Source organism: Diceros bicornis, chromosome 37, assembly GCF_020826845.1.
Source record: "Diceros bicornis minor isolate mBicDic1 chromosome 37, mDicBic1.mat.cur, whole genome shotgun sequence".
NCBI lineage: Eukaryota > Metazoa > Chordata > Mammalia > Perissodactyla > Rhinocerotidae > Diceros > Diceros bicornis.
In genome coordinates this window covers 23,840,431-23,860,037 of record NC_080776.1, presented here as the reverse complement: position 1 = coordinate 23,860,037, position 19,607 = coordinate 23,840,431, and the positions used below count along the sequence as shown (strand labels likewise).

Below are 19,607 nucleotides of genomic sequence, written 5' to 3'. Positions count from 1 at the left end.
AAGGTCTAGCCTGGGCCTACCTGGTCAGCAGCGTGCCACCTGTGTGTGCTTAGGTTGAGGCGTCTGGAGTTCGCCCAGGTGTGGAAGAGGCTCTGAGGAAGCTGCTCTCCTGGGAGAGGCATTGGTGCCTGAAGGAGAGGACACTCTTCGGATCCGGTTGGTAGACCTGGAGGCTGCACCCTCCCCCACCTCTGGGGGAGACCACAGTGTCCCATGGGAGCCTAGAACCCCCAGGAATTTGGATACAGCCAAAATCTAGTCTGTTCAAGGAGAATCTGGTTGAAGCAAAGGAAGTCCCACAATTAGGCATGGTTGTGTTTTCCACCCATGTTTCCAGCCCTGTCTGAGGACACCCCAGTGCCAATCTGAGGACACCCCAGTGCCAGTCTGTGTCAGTGCCTTGAGGGACGGATAGATGCTCTCCATGCAAGCAAAGCAAGCCTTGCCGCACACTGTCACCAAAGCTGAGCAGTTTACAGGAGAGGTACATGCTGACCAAGAAAGAGCCCTCCTTAGTCTAAGGGACCTTCAACTGCCACTTGTGACAAAGGGCCCAGGTAATTAGTGCTTCGAGCACTGTCATTTGAACCACATTACCTTCCAAAGTAGCACCAACCAGTTACAAATTATTTGTAAGTTTTAATTCTGCTCATGAATTCTTAGGAAATGTTCCTAGCTATTTCCACCATTTAGTAACTGGTGGGCCTCGAACCCCCCGTGTTTGCCATAATCTCACTTTTTTTTTTATTGAGGTCACATTGGCTGATAATGTAGATTTCAGGTGTACATCATTATATTCTACTTCTGTATGTCCTACATCGTGTTCACCATCTAGCTTCCATGTCATCATACAAATGTCCGCCTTTACCCCTTTTGCCCTTCCCCACCCCCTTTCCCTTCTGGCAACCACCAATCTGTTCTCCCTAAGTGTGTGTTTGTTTTTGTTGTTTTTAATCTTCCACATATGAGTGAAGTCATATAGTATTTGTCTTTCTCTGTCGGACTTATTTCGCTTAGCATAATACCTTCAAGGTCCATCCATGTTGTCACAAATGGCAAGATTTCATCATTTTATGGCTGAGTAGTATTCCATTGTATATATATACCACATCTTCTTTATCCATTCATTCATCAGTGGACACAGGTTGTTTCCACGTCTTGGCTATTGTAAATAATGCCGCAATAACATAGGGGTACATAGATCTTTTCAAATTAGTGTTTTCATGTTCTTTGGATAAATACCGAGAAGTGGAATAGGTAGATCATGCTGTAGTTCTATTCTTAATTTTTTGAGGAATTTCCATAGTTTTCCATTGCACTGCACCAGTTTGCATTCCCACCAGTAGTGTACAAGGGTTCCCTTTTCTCCATATCCTCTCCAACACTTGTTATATCTTGTGTTTTTAATAATAGCCATTTCAGCTCAGTTTGAACTTCCTGGCACAGGAGATCTGAACTTACGTCCTTACTCTCGAGACACCCTTGCTATTTGGGGGAACCAGCTGGCCCCGTAGAGCGTCAGAAGCCGGTAACCGGCAGCCAGGGCGTGACGAGTTGGGGGTGGCTGGCGATGGACGTTGGGATGTCGCCCCCCTGCGCGACCCCAGTGACCGGCCTTGGCCTCTCTGCAGGTGCGCGCAGGCGCTGCTGGAGCACGGCGCCTCGGTGCACGGCGCGAGCGGCGCGGGCGGGGACACGCCGCTGCACGTGGCGGCGCAGCGGGGCCTGGACGAGCACGTGCGCCTCTACCTGAGCCGCGGGGCGCGCGTGGACGCGAGGAACGGCCGCGGCGAGACGGCCCTGAGCGCGGCGTGCGGCGCGGTGCGGCGGCCGGACGAGCACGCGCGCTGCCTGCGCCTGTGCACGCTGCTGCTCCGGCGGGGCGCGGCGGTGGACGCGCGCGACGAGGACGAGCGCAGCCCGCTGCACAAGGCCTGCGGCCACGCGCGCCACGACCTGGCGCGCCTCCTGCTGCGGCACGGCGCCGACGCGGGCGCGCTCGACTACGGCGGCGCCTCCCCGCTGGCCCGCGCGCTCCAGACGGCCGCCTGCGCGCCCCAGGCCGCGCCGCAGCGCACCGTGCAGGCGCTGCTCAACCACGGCTCGCCCACCGTGTGGCCCGACGCCTTCCCCAAGGTAAGAGGTGGCTGAGCGACAAACCTGGAGCTTTGCAGCGCAGGGACCGGGCCTGCAGCTGGGAGGCATGCCATGCTTCTCAAACTTTAAGGGGCCCAGGAAACCCCTATGGACTTGTTAAAATGCAGATTCTGATTCCGCGGGTCTGGGGTGGGAGAGTCTGCATGCTAACAAGCCCCCGGATGAGGCCGAGGCTAATGGTCTTGGGACCACACTTGAAGGAACAAGCGCTTGGAAGCCTCCAGCTAGAGTCACTAGAAAATTAAGAGGTTGGAGTGTCAACAAGGGTACCCGAGTGTATCCTTTCAAAGGAGTCACCTAGGAACCCCAAGCATTTATTTTGATGACGCTGTCATGCCTCAAAATATTTTGGCAGCTCATCTTCTGGTGTAATTTTCAGAACAATGAAAATCAGTCTGTTATGGCATCTGGCATTTGATCTGAAATGAAATACCCGATCTGAGTTCCCACCTATTAGTGAGATTAATGAGAGCACTTTACACGTTTGCACATTTCTCTCATTCAGTCCTCACCACACTCCAATGAAATACTCCAGGCACGTGCATTCTCCTGCCTGGGTTTCAACCAGGTGAAGTCCCTGGTGGGGTCAGGGCTGTGTTGGGACCTCAACCTCACTTTGCAGACTTGACTCTGAGCAGCTCGTCACTTTTTCCACGTGTCAGGTCTACCCTGAAACAATAAAGGTGAAGAATAAAGATTTCTCATTAGAGAAAAGACTCAAAAGATGGAAAATGTTTCCAAAAGAAAAGTTCCTAAAATATTGGTTGGAATAAGAACTTGTCCTCCCCACAAGACTTCATTGAAGGGAAGTCACTCAATTTGATGTAAAATTGGCTGTGCTTAATTTAAAAAGTATCCCTGTTACCTAGACTCACCAATCATATGCAAGAGACATATTTTGGCCTGGTAAGTTTTGAACAAATAGCTGAAAGGCTGTTACCCAAAAAATACAGTATTCTAGATGGTCTGAAATAGTAGATTCACACATTTCTCTCAAATGCTAACTTTGCATGATGGATGCATGCAGAGTAAAGTTTGTGTCTATAAAAACATAGTTGAAGAGTGGAAAATCCACCCGGATAAATCCCTGAGTGTTTTCTTACGTGACAACATTGTGACAAGTTTCTTATGCTAACTCTCACACTATCTCGGAGAAATTCCCCCATGGTGCTCTACCAGTGCAGTGATTGCAATATGGTGGGCTCTTGGAACGGAAGAAATGCCAGCATTTTTATATTCTATATCCATAGTTTACATTTTAGCGTTTCCCAATATCCGCAGGCTTAGTTCATCAACCAATAACATGGAAACAAGACCCACCCACTGCCCCTCCGGTTCACACCGTGTTTGCATTAAACCAAGATGCACACTTCAACTCGCATCGTATGAACCTGCATGAAGATTGAAGAAAGAAACAAGGCTTTACATGATGGGCCACAAGTGAAAAGTATCTGGGGCAAATTCTTTTAAAGAAAAAAAAGTCAATATATTTCAATAGTGACTAGTCATAGTCCTTTGTTAGCCTTGACGTCACTCAATTTGAGTGATCTCATCCCTGCCCAAGGTTCCAAGTCCTGGGTGCAGCCCCACAATCATCATCCCTGGGGACACGACCTCTAGCCCTGAACTCTGTCTCTGAGGCTGTAGGAATTACCCTACCCTGACCTCAGATGCAGACAGGACACAGTGCCCACCCTCTGGGTCTCCAGGGGCCCTCTCCTGGGGTCCACGATACTATGTCAGCCACACTGGAATGGGGCATTTGCCAGTGGGGGGGCAAGTTGGGTGTGGGTTTGGGTTTAGGGGACATTATGTTATAGCAAGGGCCAAGAGGCCATGAGAAGTGACAATGGCTTGGCTCCTGGAAGTGACAATGAATCACTCAGCATTTCCACACCATTGTGGAAGGAATTGGAGCTTCCTTGAGAAATCTTAATACTTGGAGGCTTTCACCAAAAAGCATTGCCCCTCATTGCCTCCCCTGCACATAACACAGTGCTGGTACCTGCAGACCTTCAGTCAATGTTTGTTGAATTAATGAAAGGGATTCCAGCAGCTCGAGGGCGCGTAGCCTGCGGTTAAATCTTTGGGAATGGGGACCCGACCTCTTTGCGCTGAGGTCCCCCACACCTCTAGGGGGCGCCCACGAGCGAATCCCGGTGAGATCTGCAGCCGCCAGCTCCCCCACGCTCCCGGAGCAGGTTGCGGACGCGAACGCGTTTCTGAGAATCCTCTAAGCAGAGGTGCAAGTGTCTGTGATGTTCCAGCCTTGCCTCAGTACAACCAGGGTAAACACTCCGGACATCCGGCAGCAGCCTCTTCCTCCGCCCAGACCCGCTGCAAGTGCTCCACCGGGGAAGGGGTCTAATCACCACGCGCAACATCAAAGGGAGCCCCGCCTCGGCTCAGCAGCCCCGTGGAGCGCGCAGCAAACACGCTGAAACGGCCACAAAGATGCTCGGCGGGCAAGACTCAGCGCCACGGCCAGGCGTACACAGAGGCGCCGGGGAATGTCGCAGAGCACGCCGTCCGTGGGCAGCGGCCGTGCTTTAGATAGATGTAAAGAGACACCCACGGAGCTCAGAATCACCGAGGCAAAGGTTTCACAGCGAGCTTATGACATAAATCACAGTCCCCCCGCGCCCAGACAAAGGAGCGTCCCCGAGGCAGGCGGCCGCGAAGCATCCACCAGAGCCGTGCGCAGTGCTCCGCCGCGCGGATCAAAGCGGGGTCACGGCGTGGGAAGCGAGCGTGTTGACAATGCCCGGCTGACCGCTAGTTAACACCAGAGTCAGACAGCGGGCCGAGGGCAGGTGCAGGCTGGGGCCAGGTTTGAGTCTGGAAGTTGTCAGGACAGGTGGGGCCCGGCCTGGAGGAGAGCTGGCAGGAGGGCAGAGCAGCACGCACGGATGTGGAGCCAAACTTGTTTTGCAGCTGCCGCTAGTTGAGAGTTGGATGCTTGTCTGGAATAAAGGGCTTTGCTGTCGTCTCTCTCCTCTGCCCCTCACCTGGAAGATGGATTCCGGAAACAGCATGAAGCCCCGTGTTATCTGTTTACAGGGAAGTACTGCTTTCCACATCCCACGTCTTTGAAGAGCACATTTCCGGCTGGACCCCAGAACAGAATGCTGGAGCCCCAAAGGGCCTGGGAGCGCACAAGTCCACTCTGATGGCCCGTGACCTACCAGAGTCACAGAGCTGCGAAGGAGCAGCACCGGGACAGGACCCCGCATCCTCGGACTCAGCCTCCCCTCCCCCACCTCTGTCATGGGCTTTCATCTGCGAGCCACCCTGACTCACTGCTCAGATTAAGTGGCCAGCTTTGTGTGTCCCTTGATGTCACCTGACCCCCTTCCGGGAGCACTTTCCATGTGCAGTCAGCCCGTGGGGCTAACGCGCTCTAGCTGCTCCAACCCTGTCCCTTCTCTGGTGCTGTTTCCCAAAGGCTCTTCTGTTCCCTACAGGGCAGAGGCCAGCAGCAACCAGTGGAAATGCACGTGCCAGCAGTCATGAATGATTCAAACTCAGACTTGCCCGTGACTCAGGGAGGTGCAGGGACAACACCAGCGATGAACAATGTCCCCCAAACCACATAGGCCGTGCTTCCCAACAGGCATCCCTAAAGCCCTTATTTATTCATTCAACAAACATTTCTAGGGAAGCGGCGTGCTTGGTGCTGGAGTTACAGTGATGAACAGGAGCATGCGTATTTCCTGCCCTCAGGGAGCTGCCGGTCATGTGGGTGAGATAGCCTTGACTCAGACAACGGTACACACCCATGCAAAGTTGCTGTGGTGAGAAGAGCGGCAATGCCAAGGCCCTCCGCACCCTGAAAGTGCCAAATAGGGGGCCTAACCTGACTGGGGGGTGGGGGGGAAGAGGTCTGAGGCCCCCCCCAGAGCACATGTTGAGTAAGCCCAGATCTGAAGGCTGAAGACATAGCTATGTGAAGAGGGGAGGAATGACCATGCAAAAAGAACAGCACGGGCAAATGTCCTGGGGCAGAAGGAGGTTGCAACATGTGCAGTCAGAAAGATGACCCAGTAGCCGGAGAGGAAAGGAAACAGCAGAAGGAGCCAGCTGAACCGGGACCCTAGGCAGGGGCCTTGTTAAGGGCTTGAGCCTCTGTCTTAAGAACAATGGGACTCTACTGCATCATTTTAAGCAGAAAAGATGACAATCAAATGAGTGTCTTGGGATGATCTCTCTACTCGAGTGTAGAGACACGCTGGGTAGGGGCTGATGGAAAAACCACACTGTTGTGGCCATCCCGGTGAGGAATGCAGAGAGCTCGAACAAGGGGAAACGGATGTTGATGGCGAGAAGGACAGATTCTAGAAACATCTGCAAATCTCCCGTCTTGCCTCACCTCTGGACATTTCCCATCCTGAAAACACAGACTTCAAGTGTTCGTGTTTTCTTTTTACCTAATTACAGAATTAGGTACAGTGACTTCCCCTTACTCCAGTTCCACAGGCTCTTCACTGGGAGAATCCTGGGAAGCAGTAGTCAAACACCAGGCTGCGTTTCCCGGCTCCCCCGAGCTGCGTGTGCGCCCCGGCCCCAGCGGGAGGGGGAGGAGAGCCGCAAAGAGCGGGCCTCTGCCGCTCTTGCTCTCGTTTTATTTCTCCATCTCCATATAGAGCAAAGCGCCTGTGTGATTCTTCCCGTTAATTTTCTTTCTGCCGCCTCATTAGCCGGGGAGCGCGTGGACTCTAATGACATCAGCATGTCAGGGAAATGTGGCAGCCGCCTCTCCGCAGACAGGAAGGAGGCGGCGGGGATTTCTAAACTGTGTTGGCGTAAAAATAATGAAGGCAGCAAGCTGTCTGGCAAAGCTGAGGGGGCGCAGAGCTGAGGGATCGGGGAGGGCCGGGGAGCCCCAGAGAGGTGGAACCGAGGAGAGACAGGAAATGAATTCCAGAGACAGGCAATAAGACTTTGTCACAGTCTGTGACCCAAGGAGGAGGGGGCCCAGAGGAGGAGGAGATGCTTTTGCTGAGGGAGGGCAGCTCTTCCCGGGGGGCTGGGGGACGTCTGTGTCGCATGCAGTCGCTGGGAACCATTTAACATTTTGCATGGAGAAGTGAGAGGGCCAATGGGAGGGTCCAGGTTAGCCTGAGGAAGGCCTGAAGAAGCCAGAACTGCCGAGGATACCATATAAATACAACCAGACTAGATCTGGAGGGCTCCAGGGTGAACCGCTCGTCTTAATGGTGTGGTTTGCTCCCAACACAGAAGGGGGGTGATTGAAATCAGAGACTGCCATGCCCCAGGAAATGGCATGGTAGTGGCCGCTTGTGTAAGCCAGAAATACTAACACGTCAAGGGCACAGTGTGCGGTGGTGAGGGATGAGGTTTGGCGAGGCTGGGGAGGGAAGACCCACTCCGGCCTGGCTCTCCCTCTGTAGCCTGGTCTCCTGTGCTCACTCTCTCTCTCTCTCCTCTAAACCCCGCTTAAGCCTGACTTTGTGATGGTAATGGGTTGGGAAAAAACAGATTAGGAGTAGGGCAGGGACCAGAGGTGATCACTCTTACAATATTAATAAGATTACCAATTTTAAGAGGGCAGCTGCTCCTGTCTTCGTATTAAAATATCTGTGAAGACACAGACAAGAGGAAGGAAGGAAGAAAGACAGGGAGGGAGGGAGGGAGGGAAAGAAAGCAAACCCACAGCTCCAACAAGATGACCTCATGTCTGAGTCGGGAAGAACCGACGTTCCTCTGCTCACAGCCATAAGTTTTCCGGCAATCAGTTACAAAAATTGAAGTCGGCCAGGCAGTAGAGGATGCCTGTGGAGATGCAGTAAAGTGCAGAGGCAGAAACCGAGGAAGCCGGGGTGCATAGCAACCTGCTAACTCTGCTGGGGAAAGCGTAGGAGGAAGAGGCTTTCTGGCAGAGCGCAGGTCACCAGGTGAATGGACAGACTGGGACAGGGCCTGGGCACCTCCCCATCAGCCTTCTTCCACTGTGCCCTCCGCAGGCTCACCAGTGGACGGAGAACGGGGCCATGGACTTCCCCTGCATGTAGACGGAACTCGTGTCTGCATCTCGCCTTAATCAAACATGAATAAAGAGAAAAATAAATTGATTCATGGGGGGAAACAGAAAATAAAAGTGGGACAGCACCCAGAGAATAGAGAGGAAATCCACACTCTCACCAGAAGAAAGAAAAGATTTTCCGGAAAAAAATCTGAGAAATCGTGTGCCATCCTCTGTGGGGTGCAAGAAGACACAGCCTTTAAGTCTATAAAACACAACAGGTTAAGATGAGAAGTCAAAAGAATGCCATGAAAAGGAGGATGGAGGAGATAAGTTTATACCGAGAAAGGAAGAGCACGGTGGTAGATGAGATGACACGTTAAAGGAAGTAAAGGCAGAACTGATTCATAAAGAAAGAATCAAATCGATAGTGTAAATGAGAGTTTTGTGCTATTTGCCTGTGTGCCCTCAGATCCAGTCCCTGCTGTCCCTGTGTTCTCCTCTGTCTTGAGTGCAGCTAGCCCCTTCAAGCTAACAGTCCCGTATCACCTGGCTTCTGACTGGGTCCACCTAAGGAGACCCCATAGGAGATGGGAGTGCAGAGGGAGAAAGAAGCCAGGGTATTTCTCCTCCTCTTTCTCTGCCTTGAGTAGCTTCTGCAGCAGCACCTGCATCTCCTCTGTGGCTCCGACACCCCAGATGACTCCTCCTCATAGTCACAGCTCCCACTGGGCAGCCCCTGACTTGGTTCCAGCCACCCTCGTATCTCACACAACAAGAAGTGCAGAGGAAATGCTGGCTTCAGGATTGGTTGTTTCTTTGTCTGTCATGTCATCAAGGAACCAGATGCTTTGCAACATCAGTGAGTTAGCTTTGCCTTCAAAATGGCTCTTCTTTTGGTCACAAGGTGGCTTCCAGCAACAACTGGCCCAACCACCTTCCTTGTTCATATCCAGTTGCTTTTCTCTAGAAGCCCTGAGGTAGTCCTTCCTTGTGTTTCATTGGCCCTAGTTGGCTTAAACCTACCCTTCCCTGAATGAGTAAATGGCAAGGGGGATGAAATTACCGTGATTGGATTAAATTAATCATTCGGAGTGTTGGGAAGTCAACCACAATGTCCACTATAAAGGACTAATGGTAAAAGCTCTTTTTAAGTGCAAAAAGAAAAGGCCAAGAAACTTAAAGAGAAAGTGATGGTCATGAAGAACAGATAGCAAAGAGCCAACCCACAGATAAGTGATGTTACTGAAGAAGAGCCTAGAACAAATGGATCAGAAATAATCATCAAAGATATGCTAGAAGAAAACTTAGCTGCACTAATAGTCTTAACTTATAGAAGTCAAATGGATGTTCTCTGCAAATCAATGGTGGGAGACACATTCCTATGTACATTCCAGCAAAAATGTTCTAAAAAGGCATGGAAAAACCTTGCAAGGTATCCCCAAGCAAAAAACAAGTTATTCATAAAGGAATAAAAATCAAGCTGGACTCAGATTTTTCTACTGCAATATTATCATAAGACAATGAAATATCATCTACAGATCTTTAAAGGAAAGGTTTAGACACTAGAATTTTAGACTCAGATAGCTTTCATTTTGATGGCAAGAGAAAGACACTTTCAGATGTCAAGGGCTCATAAGACATGCCTTTCTAATGCATTTTTTAAAAGAAAAAACATACTTTTATTTATTTGATTATTTATCCAACAAACATTTATTGAGCACCAGCCATGTGCCAGCAACATACTAGATGATAGGATACATGAGTGAACAGATCAGGAGAAAAGTATTCCTGTCCTCCTGGAGCTTACAGTCTGATGGGGAAGGCAGACATTAAATAATGAGCAGAATAAACAGGCCAATAACGTGATAAGGACTCTAGAGAGATGAAACAGGGCAGGAGGCAGTTGCAGTTTTAAGTCGGGTACTTAGGGTGGGTGGCTTTTGAGTAAAGACTTGAGAGAGGCGAGGGAATCAGCTATGCAGATGTCCGAGTGAGGAGCAGTCCAGCAGACGAGCGGCCAGTCTGTGGCCCTTAGGCTGGAGTGGACCCCACCTGTGAGTGGAACAAGGGATCAGTGTGGCTGAAGGTGGAGAGAGCTGGTGGGACAGTAGGAGATGAGATCAGAGGTGGGGGGAGGGGTGCAGATGGTGTGGGGTCTTGTAGGACGTTGTAATGACTTGGGCCATGGGAGGGGTTGCAGCAGAGGAGTGGTATGAGCTGACTAACATTTTATAAGGATGCTTCTGGCCCCCATGCTGAGAAAATACATGAGGAGGAAGAGAAGAGAAGTGGAGAGACAAGTTAGGAAGCTGTTGCCATGACCCACGTGAGGGATGATGGTGGTGTGGACGAGGGAGATGGTCTGATTCTGGATATGTTTTGAAGGTAAAGCCAACAGGATTTCTTGACAGATTGGATATGGGATGTGAGAGAAAGAGAGGAGTCAAAGATGACTCCAAGGCTTTTAGCCTAAGAGACTGGAAGGATGGGTTTGCCATCAGCTGAGATGGGGATGATTATGGGTAGAGCATGTTTGGAGTCTGGGGGAGATTCAGGAGTTCAGTTTTTGATGTTAAGTGTGAGATACAGCCAAGTGCAGATATCAAGGAAGCAGCTGGCTATTCAAGCCCAGAGTTTGAGAGCGAGAGATTTGACTGACCTAGAGATATACTTTTGAGGGTCAGTGGCATATGGCTGGTATTTAAAGCCAGGAAACTGCATGAGATCACCAGGGAGGGAGAGTAAATGGAGAAGAGGAATGAGGACTGAATGCGTTCCAACATGGAGAAGACGGAGAGATGAGAGAGCAGCTGAGGAGCTCTGAGCAGGAGCAACCAATGAGGGAGGTGAAGAAATAAGAGGGTGGAAGCCAAGTGAAGAACATGTCAAATTGGAGGACATGACTAACTGTGTCAGACGGGCTGATACATCATGAGGGGAGGCAGAGCACTGACCACCACACATAGCCAGATCGTTGTGCCTCTTGGCAAGGGCAGTTTGGGTGGAGTGGTGGGGGCTAACACCAAACGGGGTGGAAGTACTCCACTTGACAAAGATGTGATGTGAAAGACTATCTCAGGAATGGGAAACTCAGTCTGCAGATTCTCTCAACTCTGCCTCCTAAATATCTCCCAAATCTTTCTCCTCTTTCCTTCCTGACTGCCACCAGCTGAGTGTAGGCCACCACCATCTCTCCCCTAGATTACAGAAACATCCTCTTAGCTGGGCTCTCTGCCTCCAATATGGCCCCTCTACACTCTTCACAACATTGCAACCATTGTGATATTTCTAAAACTGAAACCTGATCCTGTCACTCCTCCACTAATAACTCCCCGTGCCCTCAAGATAAAGTCCAGCCTCCTTATCATGGCTTCGCCAGTCTATTCTTGCTACTTCCCATGTCAAACTCCATGCCCCAGCCAACATTTTTGGTTCCTTTTCACCTCCCAAGTTTGGTAGATGTTTTCTCCACCCAAAACACTCTTGTCCTCAGAATACTCCAAACCTTGTATAACTCCTACTCCATAGTCAGGTCTTAGCTGGAAGGTCACTTCCTCCAGAAATCTTTCCCTGACAAACTCACCACCCCATTGCAAATCCAGGTCTGAGTTAGGTGCCATTTCTGGCACCTTGTGATTCCCCCACCATAGTACCGTGCCACCTGTATATTATTATTATTATTTGGGACTGTATTATTTGAGACTGTAAAATTCTGTGAAGGCAGGGCTTGCCATTGTATCACACAGACTCAACACGATCCCTGGCTTCTAGGAGGAGCTTGATAAATATCTGTGGAATGAATGGCTTAAAGGACAGAGGGTGAGCATATGACCCGGTTAAAATAGAGACACGTAACTGTAAGGCAGGTTATAAAACTAACTGCAAATACCAAAAATTATTTCTAAAGGAGATATATAACATAAAATATAATCTCATAATAATCATAATCTGGAACCAAAACTCCAGATGTTTTTAAGAAGGAAGAATTATTGGTTATGAGAGATGTGAGAAAAGGGATAATGGCACATCTAGAACACAAAAGCTACTATTTAGATATTTAGAGAAATGTAGGTCAATATTTTTTATTTTGAAGGTAACCACTAGTCAAATTTTAAATGATACATACTTCCAAAATATAAAAGATCTATACAAAGAAAATGCAAACCTGTATAACAGAAATCAGACAACAAAGGAAACAAGAAGCATAAAAAATCCTAGAGAATAAAATGATATAGAAATAAGACCAAATAGATTGTTTATAACAATAAATATAAATTTCTTAAACTACTCTATTACTGATACAGACTCTCAAACACTTTAAAACAAAGTGAAACAAAAGGTTAAAATTAAAGAGTGGGCAGAGGTAATTCTAGCAAAAACAAACTAAAAATAAAATGATGTGTTGACATCAACACACAACATAGGCGAATTCCAGGGAAATGCACAAAATGAGAAGAGAAGATTTATTTGACATTGATAGAGATACAGTCCATAGGGAAGGGATAACCATTATGAACCTTATGTGCCAACTAAGATTATGTTAAAATGGAGAAACTTACTGAAAAGTAATCATTCTAGGTGATTTTTAATTTATTTCTCAGTCTTTCACGAATCAAGTGGGCCAAAAAAAAAATGTATTGAAGCTTCAAATCATAAATATGACAAGCATATGTTGAACTTTGAACGTTGCAAACAGAATACAACTTCTGGTGCTCCAAAAGAAACTTTAAGGCTTTACTGCAACACACTATAAAATTAGTAGTAAAAAGTTCATTTTTAGAAATAGCATTTTGAAAATTGCATAGCACACTCCTAAATAACTACTACACCAATAGTTATTTAATTGCAGACTATTTTAGAAAGAAAGACAGTGAGAACACTGTGCCTCAAAACTTATGGCTATGACCATACCTCTGTTCAATGAAAATCCATACCATTTTAAAAGTTGCTTTTATTATGACTCAAGGGAAAAAATGTTACTAAATTAACTGAGCAGTCAATCCAAGGAGTTGGAAAGAGAAACAAAGATTAATAATCCCAGAGAAAAGGATCAATAATCCCAGAGAAAGGGATTAATAATGATAAAGGCAAAAATTATTGGATTAGAATATTTTTAAAGAGAACTGATCAACAAAATCCAGTAACTGATTCCTTGAAAAAAATAATTAAAATATACAAAAATAATTAAAATAGACAAAATTCCCACAAGACTAAACATGAAAAAACATTGGAAATACAATTACGGTGAATTTCAAATGAGAAGGGGTGCTTATTCCTAGATACAGTGGCGATATTTCCTGTCCAGATTTACTCTCCACCCACATGGACACCTCTACAAGGCAACTGGCCCTCTGTCTTCCTGGGTTTTGCCAGTGCAGTCTCCCAGGAGCAGGGGGAGGAAGGAGAGTGAGGTCAGAGGATGTATTCACTTGCTTCCTCTGCTTCAAGCTGGCTGTGTGTCCCCCACCAAGGATCACTGCTCCTGGTAAGACAGCCCACCCGACTCGCCACCCTGCAGGCGCAGAGGTGGAAATAGCTCTGCTACCAGCCTCACTGTCCCCTGTAGTTCCCCTGCACTCACACCTGGCTAAATAGCCCCTGTATCAATAAACCCCCCTGGAATAATCCTGTATGTAACGTGACATTGACACTGATGGAGGATACAGTCCTGTATCAATAAACCCTCTTGGAATAATCCTATATGGAACGTGCATCTGTTTCCTCTTGGAGTCCTGACTGATACATATGCAGTGCTAAATTTCTTTAAAATGAAGACTGTTTTGCAGGAAAACATAGACTAACAAAATTGATTCAAAATGAAATCAAAACCAAATGTACCAGAAGCAGAGAGGGGTCAAGCGAATACATCCTCTGGCCTCACTCTCCTTCCCTCTCCCTGCTGCTGGGAGACTGCATTGGTGAAACCTGGGAAGAAATTGAAAATATCAAGTTATTATCTGCAACTAAAGGCCAGACTTAGACAATATCAAATGCAACATCTATCATGTCTTCTTAATTCCAATAATTATCTCCTTTTTAAAATCTTCCAGAGTATTAAAAAGATAGAAATTTTCTCCAATAGTTTTACTAAATTAACATAAAGGGATATTAAAACCTGACAATAATAGCTCAAAAAACTAAAACTATAAACCAAATTTAGTTATTAAAAGAGATGCAAAAATCTTAGCAAATTGAGTCTGCCATTATATTCAGAAGAATAGCCAAATAGAGTCTGTTTTATGAAGGCAAAAATGGGTCAATATTGGAAAATCTTTTTGTATCAACTTGGTTAGAAAAAGCCAAAATTAAGTTAAATCCTAAAATTTGTAGTAACCTAGGAATAGAAAGATATTTCCTTAACTTAGAATAGAGTATCTATGTGAAACTAATATCCAAGATTATATTTATGGTGAAACATTAGAGACAGTCCTATTAAAATTAGGAATAAGATGATGATGCCTGCCATCAATATTGTTATTTAACATTGAATTTTAAAGCTCTAGCCAATGTAATAAGACAAGAAAAATAAATAAGAAATGTTAATATTGAGGATGAGAAAAAATCATTATTTGCAAAAATGACTGTCTACCTGAACAATAACTTTAATAAATAAAATGTACTTACAAATCAATGGAAAAAAAGTGAACACACTATAGGAAAAATGAGCAAATGACATAATTTAGTAATTCACAAAAGAAGACAAATGGTCAACCAAAAGTAAATACTGCATATCAAATTTAAATAATTAATGAGATGGTTTACCTTAGGGAGAAAGAGACACTTTTATACCCAAGTCTCCAAAAAGTGTACCAATTTACACACTTACAATTTGGTGGTATGTTTTAAAAGTTAAAATGTACGTACTCTTTGACCCTGCAATTGTACTTCCAGGAATTCATTGTAAGTATCTAAATAAGAATGGTTGGGGGCAGAAGGAGATAGAATTATGTTCAAGGATGCTCCTTGTTTATAATATCAAAAATATTGAGGCAACTTGCAATAGTTAATTCATTGAATACATTGTGATACATTCATAAAAATATATGGCCACTAAAAATGGTGTTAAAATGCTCATTTATAATATTTGAATTGTTCACAATCTTTTTTGAGGGAACAAAAATCAAGTTTCAAAATAATATGCAAAGCATTAGCCCTTTTTGTTATATATATTAATTTTTATCTAAATGCATAAAACAGTGTACACAAAATGTTAATAGTAGTTATCTCTGAACAAAGAAATATTAATTTTATTTTGCTTTTCTGTATTTTAAAGGGGTGTGACATATGAAAGAAGCTAGGCGAGTTGTAAAAGGAGCAATCAACTGAGTGATTTAAACACTTTTTTCTATGTGACTCTGTGTTCAGGGAGCCTCAGTGAGCATGGTCAGGCTGGGCTTGCTTTGGCTCTGACCATTGTCTGCCATAGATATTTGGTGCCTGATCTTAGAAAAATTAATTGACCTCAGTTTTCTCAACCAAGAAATAAGAAGAACAATTTTACAACACTTGGTAAATCTTAAACCTCAAGAGCAGAGAACTATGATGTTGCCCTGTCCCTCCCCAAAATCAAATCTGAATTTGATCAACTTCTAAGTCCAACTGCTAATTTACAGAAAGCAGAGAAAGAGCAGCATGTTCAAAAACCCCACAGGGATACAGTCAGCAAAATCCCAACAGTGGGAAACTCTATAGGACAAATAACCCCGTTTCTTCAACAAGTAAATCACATGAAACACAAAAGAGAGATCTAAAAATACATATCAACCAATCTCATTGTGTTGGTCTTATTTGGATTTTTATTAAATTATTTTTTCTAACATAATGGCATTTAAGAGAAATTTGTGAATTTAAACACTGATTATATATTAGATGATGCTAAGAAACTATTTTTAATTTCTCAGCTGTTATAATGATACTGTGTTTATGTTTCTTCTAGAGGGTCCTTTAATATTAAATGATAGGATACATTGAATTTGCTTTAAAATAATAGGAGGAGGAGGGGATCAGGGTGTGGATGGGGCAGGATTGACCATGGGTTGATGGTGGGTACATGGGGACTTATCATACCATTTGGTCTACTTTTGTATACATTCAAATTTCTCCATAACAAAAAGCTTATTTTTAAAAAGTGAATTGTGGGCCAGCCCCAGTGGCTTAGTGGTTAAATTCAGCACACCACTTCAGCAGCCCAGGTTTGGTTCCTGGGCATGGACCTATACCACTCATCTGTCAGTGGCTATGCTGTGACAGCAGCTCACATACAAAATAGAGGAAGATTGGCACAGATGTTAGCTCAGGGAAAATCTTCCTCAGCAAAAAAACAGTGACTTGTTCCCATCTTTATGATGAAGCTGATGGACTTGAATTATAAATTGGCAAATAAGAAAATAGGAATCCTTCGCCAGTGGGGACTATGAAAATAAAATGAAAAGGCAAAGTCGAGAGGAAATTCAACAGCCAAGCAATTCTTCTCCCCCAATTTCCCGACATATTAGAAAATTGAGGTAAGAGATTGGGAACACCAGCCTTGGGCCACACTTCTTCCCAGCAGAACTGCATTCCCTTTCTCTGAGCAGCTCTCCAGAAGTCAAGAGTGCCTGCCGAGCCAGCAGCACATTCCTCCTGGGAACTTGAACCCGTAGCACTTTGCCCAGACTTTCCATAGTGATAAGGTGGCCCCTTGCAGAGCGCTGCCTTGTGCTCATCTGTGAACCCCTGTGGCCCTCCAACAACCCTGTTGTACCGTTACTGTGATTGCTCTTGTTCCCTGTGACTGAGGCACGAGGAGGTCGCACAGCCAGCAAATGGCAGAAGTGGGTGAATCCAGATACACCCCCCATCTCCTTACCCTTTCCCCACATGGACCCCAACCCAGTCAGCCTGAACCTCGTCTCCCCATCTCCCACCAGGTGCTGAAGACCTGTGCACCAGCCCCCGCCGTCATCGAGGTGCTCTTCAACTCCTACCCTCAGCTCCGCGTGTCGGAGTCCTGGAAGGAGGTGATTCCCGAAGAAGTGTTTCAGGTAAGGAAGCTGCCCTTCCTTCCCCCTTGAGTACAAAATCCTAGTCTGTTTCTGCTTACCCGTGGGTGGAGTTCTGCACTAATATCCAAGTTAGTATAAACCATCTGAAGAAGGAAAGAGAAAGGGAAATTGGGGGCATATTGGAGTATTTCTAATTTTCTCCTGGAGGCTCAGTAATCACGCAGCCGAGAGCCTGTTATTAGAGTTGACCCCCACTGGCTTGAGGAATGTCAGGGCTCCGGTAACCAATGTCCAGAGAAGGGTGGGCAGTAGAGGTTCTGGCTCCTGTGTGTCCGTCATCTGCTTACGGCTTAAGACATGACCAGGCAGCTGTGGGCACTACAGCTGTGCACAACACAGTCCACAGGTGGCTGTCGACTGAGAAAGAGAACATTTTTTTCCTGGAAGATTTCCCCTCATGTTTCACTGACTTGAGTCCCATGCACATTACTGAACAGCAGATGTGCTGAGCAGAGGAGCTAGGGCAGAGCAGAATTCAAGGAGATTACCTATATTATCTGAAATCACCCAAAATGGAGTTCTCTCAGACTCGGCAAGAACTGCCCCTTAGAAAAGTACACAGACCCTCCTGGTGGAGGATGCTTCATCCAAACGGTGCTTCCCCCTGTAATGGGGTTATATCTGGCATCAGGTAGCGTGGAAAGGTTTGACTGTGCAATAGGAGGTCTTCTGCTAGGACAGAAATGTCTGTTGGTTCCATGTGCACAGGTTGATGTTCCACCCACCTTCCTTTCAGATGCACCAGCCTTTCTACAAGTCTTTCTTTGCCTTGGCCCACACCCCACGCTGTCTGCAGCATCTCTGCCGCTGTGCCATACGGAAATTATTTGGCAAAAAGTGCTTTTACCTCATACCCCTGCTACCATTGCCGAAGTCCCTGCAAAATTATCTCCTTTTGGAGCCGGAGGGTGTTTTGCACTGAAAACCACAGCATTTGGACCAAGGCTCATGTCCTCGTCTTTTCCTTCCCCGGCGGCTGTATGGTGAGGAGAGCGCCCTGCATGGGCCCCCCGGCTCCCCCGGGCGGACACACAGACCTCACCTAGCTTTGCGTTCACCTCAGGATGGAACTGGTAATAAAAGCCCTTTCTGCCTCTCAGGGTTGCTCGTGAGGATCAAAATTGTGACTATCATAGTACTTGTATCAGAAAGTACCTTTTACCGAAAGTTGAACTAAAAAGTATACATATTTTTTCAAGGTGTGTCTCTTGCCCCCAATGGGTTAGCAACGTGCATGCTGCCCCCCAGCCTCAGACCCTCTGCCTTATGGGAAACGTCCCACCCCTCCTGGAGCCCAGCCGCCTGGAAAGACTGTCCCCAGCACATGACGGACGTACACACTGAGAGAGGACACCTGCTTCCATGACAAGAGCACCTCCCCAGGAGCCCACTGGTCTTCCCAGCATGTGACCATCCAAAGCTCCCTAGAGGACAGTGGAGTGGTGGGGAGACGCACATTCTGATCCTTGTGAGTCTTCTGTCTGACCCCCTCACCAAGCCCAACTGATCCAGCTCTGGGGAATAGTCCGGAAGCCAGATGCCGGGAGAAGACACAGGTTGATACAGGTTGTATCGGCTCGGCTGAGCATCCATAACAGGAGAGATGTTCTAAAGGTCTAGGACTGTATTAACCACGTCTTCTATTTTCTCTATTCTGCTGCTTTGACATCTGGGGCCTTGCTGACTGACCCTGGAGGGGCTGCCCCCCCCCCCCAGAATGAGCCAATTCTTAGAGACAGTAAACAACTCGCCCCCAAGTGTGCTTTTCAAATGCAAACCAACCAACCCAGAACTCATACCCAACCACCTCCTTCATTGGACTCTCACACTCCAGGCCACAGTCCACCCCTGGGCCACGTTCCAGACAAGTGGGGACAGCCCCTCGGCCGCAGAGCCCCCTGAAATTATTCAGACTAGCCAATCCTAAACCTGTCTGTCCTGCCTCACCCGTTCCTTCCGTGGAAACCACGATAAAGGCTCTTGCCCACATCCCCTCCCCCACCTTCTGACCAACCCTGGTGCTTCCCCATGTGGCTTCCTGTGGCGTGGCATGCCCCTTCTCTTGGGAATGGTGAGTAATAAACTACCTTTTCAATGGCAGTCGTCTCCTGATCTGTTGGCCTTACTAGACTTCAAATTTTCTATTAAACACCAGATTTTAAAACAAGGATTCTTTATGGTCATCTTCTGAGGATGCGCAGTGGCTCCGTTTGTTCCAGTTTGAGCCAGTGCAAGGTGCTGCTGGGAGGAACCTCAGGGCGGGGTGGGGTGGGCAGGCATGCCCTCCTATGGTTGCAGTCTGGAAGGGGGGTTCACACCCAGCAGGTAACAGCAGTATGAGGTGGGATGTTGTGTGAACCATGAGTGAGGCCCACTGTGGGAGTGAGAGGGGGCCAGGAAGGGCCCACCCATTGAGGGTG

At 47.0% G+C, this 19,607-nt stretch overlaps 1 protein-coding gene across 1 annotated transcript in view; it reads left to right on the top strand.

The window, feature by feature from the left end:
* The window catches only part of ASB18 (ankyrin repeat and SOCS box containing 18), a 63,657-nt gene extending 45,548 nt beyond the window's left edge, over positions 1 to 18,109 (top strand). The window contains exons 5-7 of the mRNA XM_058533487.1: positions 1,632 to 2,136; positions 17,053 to 17,166; positions 17,924 to 18,109. Of these exons, the coding sequence (XP_058389470.1) occupies positions 1,632 to 2,136; positions 17,053 to 17,166; positions 17,924 to 18,109 (805 nt within the window). The remainder of the gene's footprint in view (positions 1 to 1,631; positions 2,137 to 17,052; positions 17,167 to 17,923) is intronic.
* Positions 18,110 to 19,607: the final 1,498 nt, after the last annotated feature.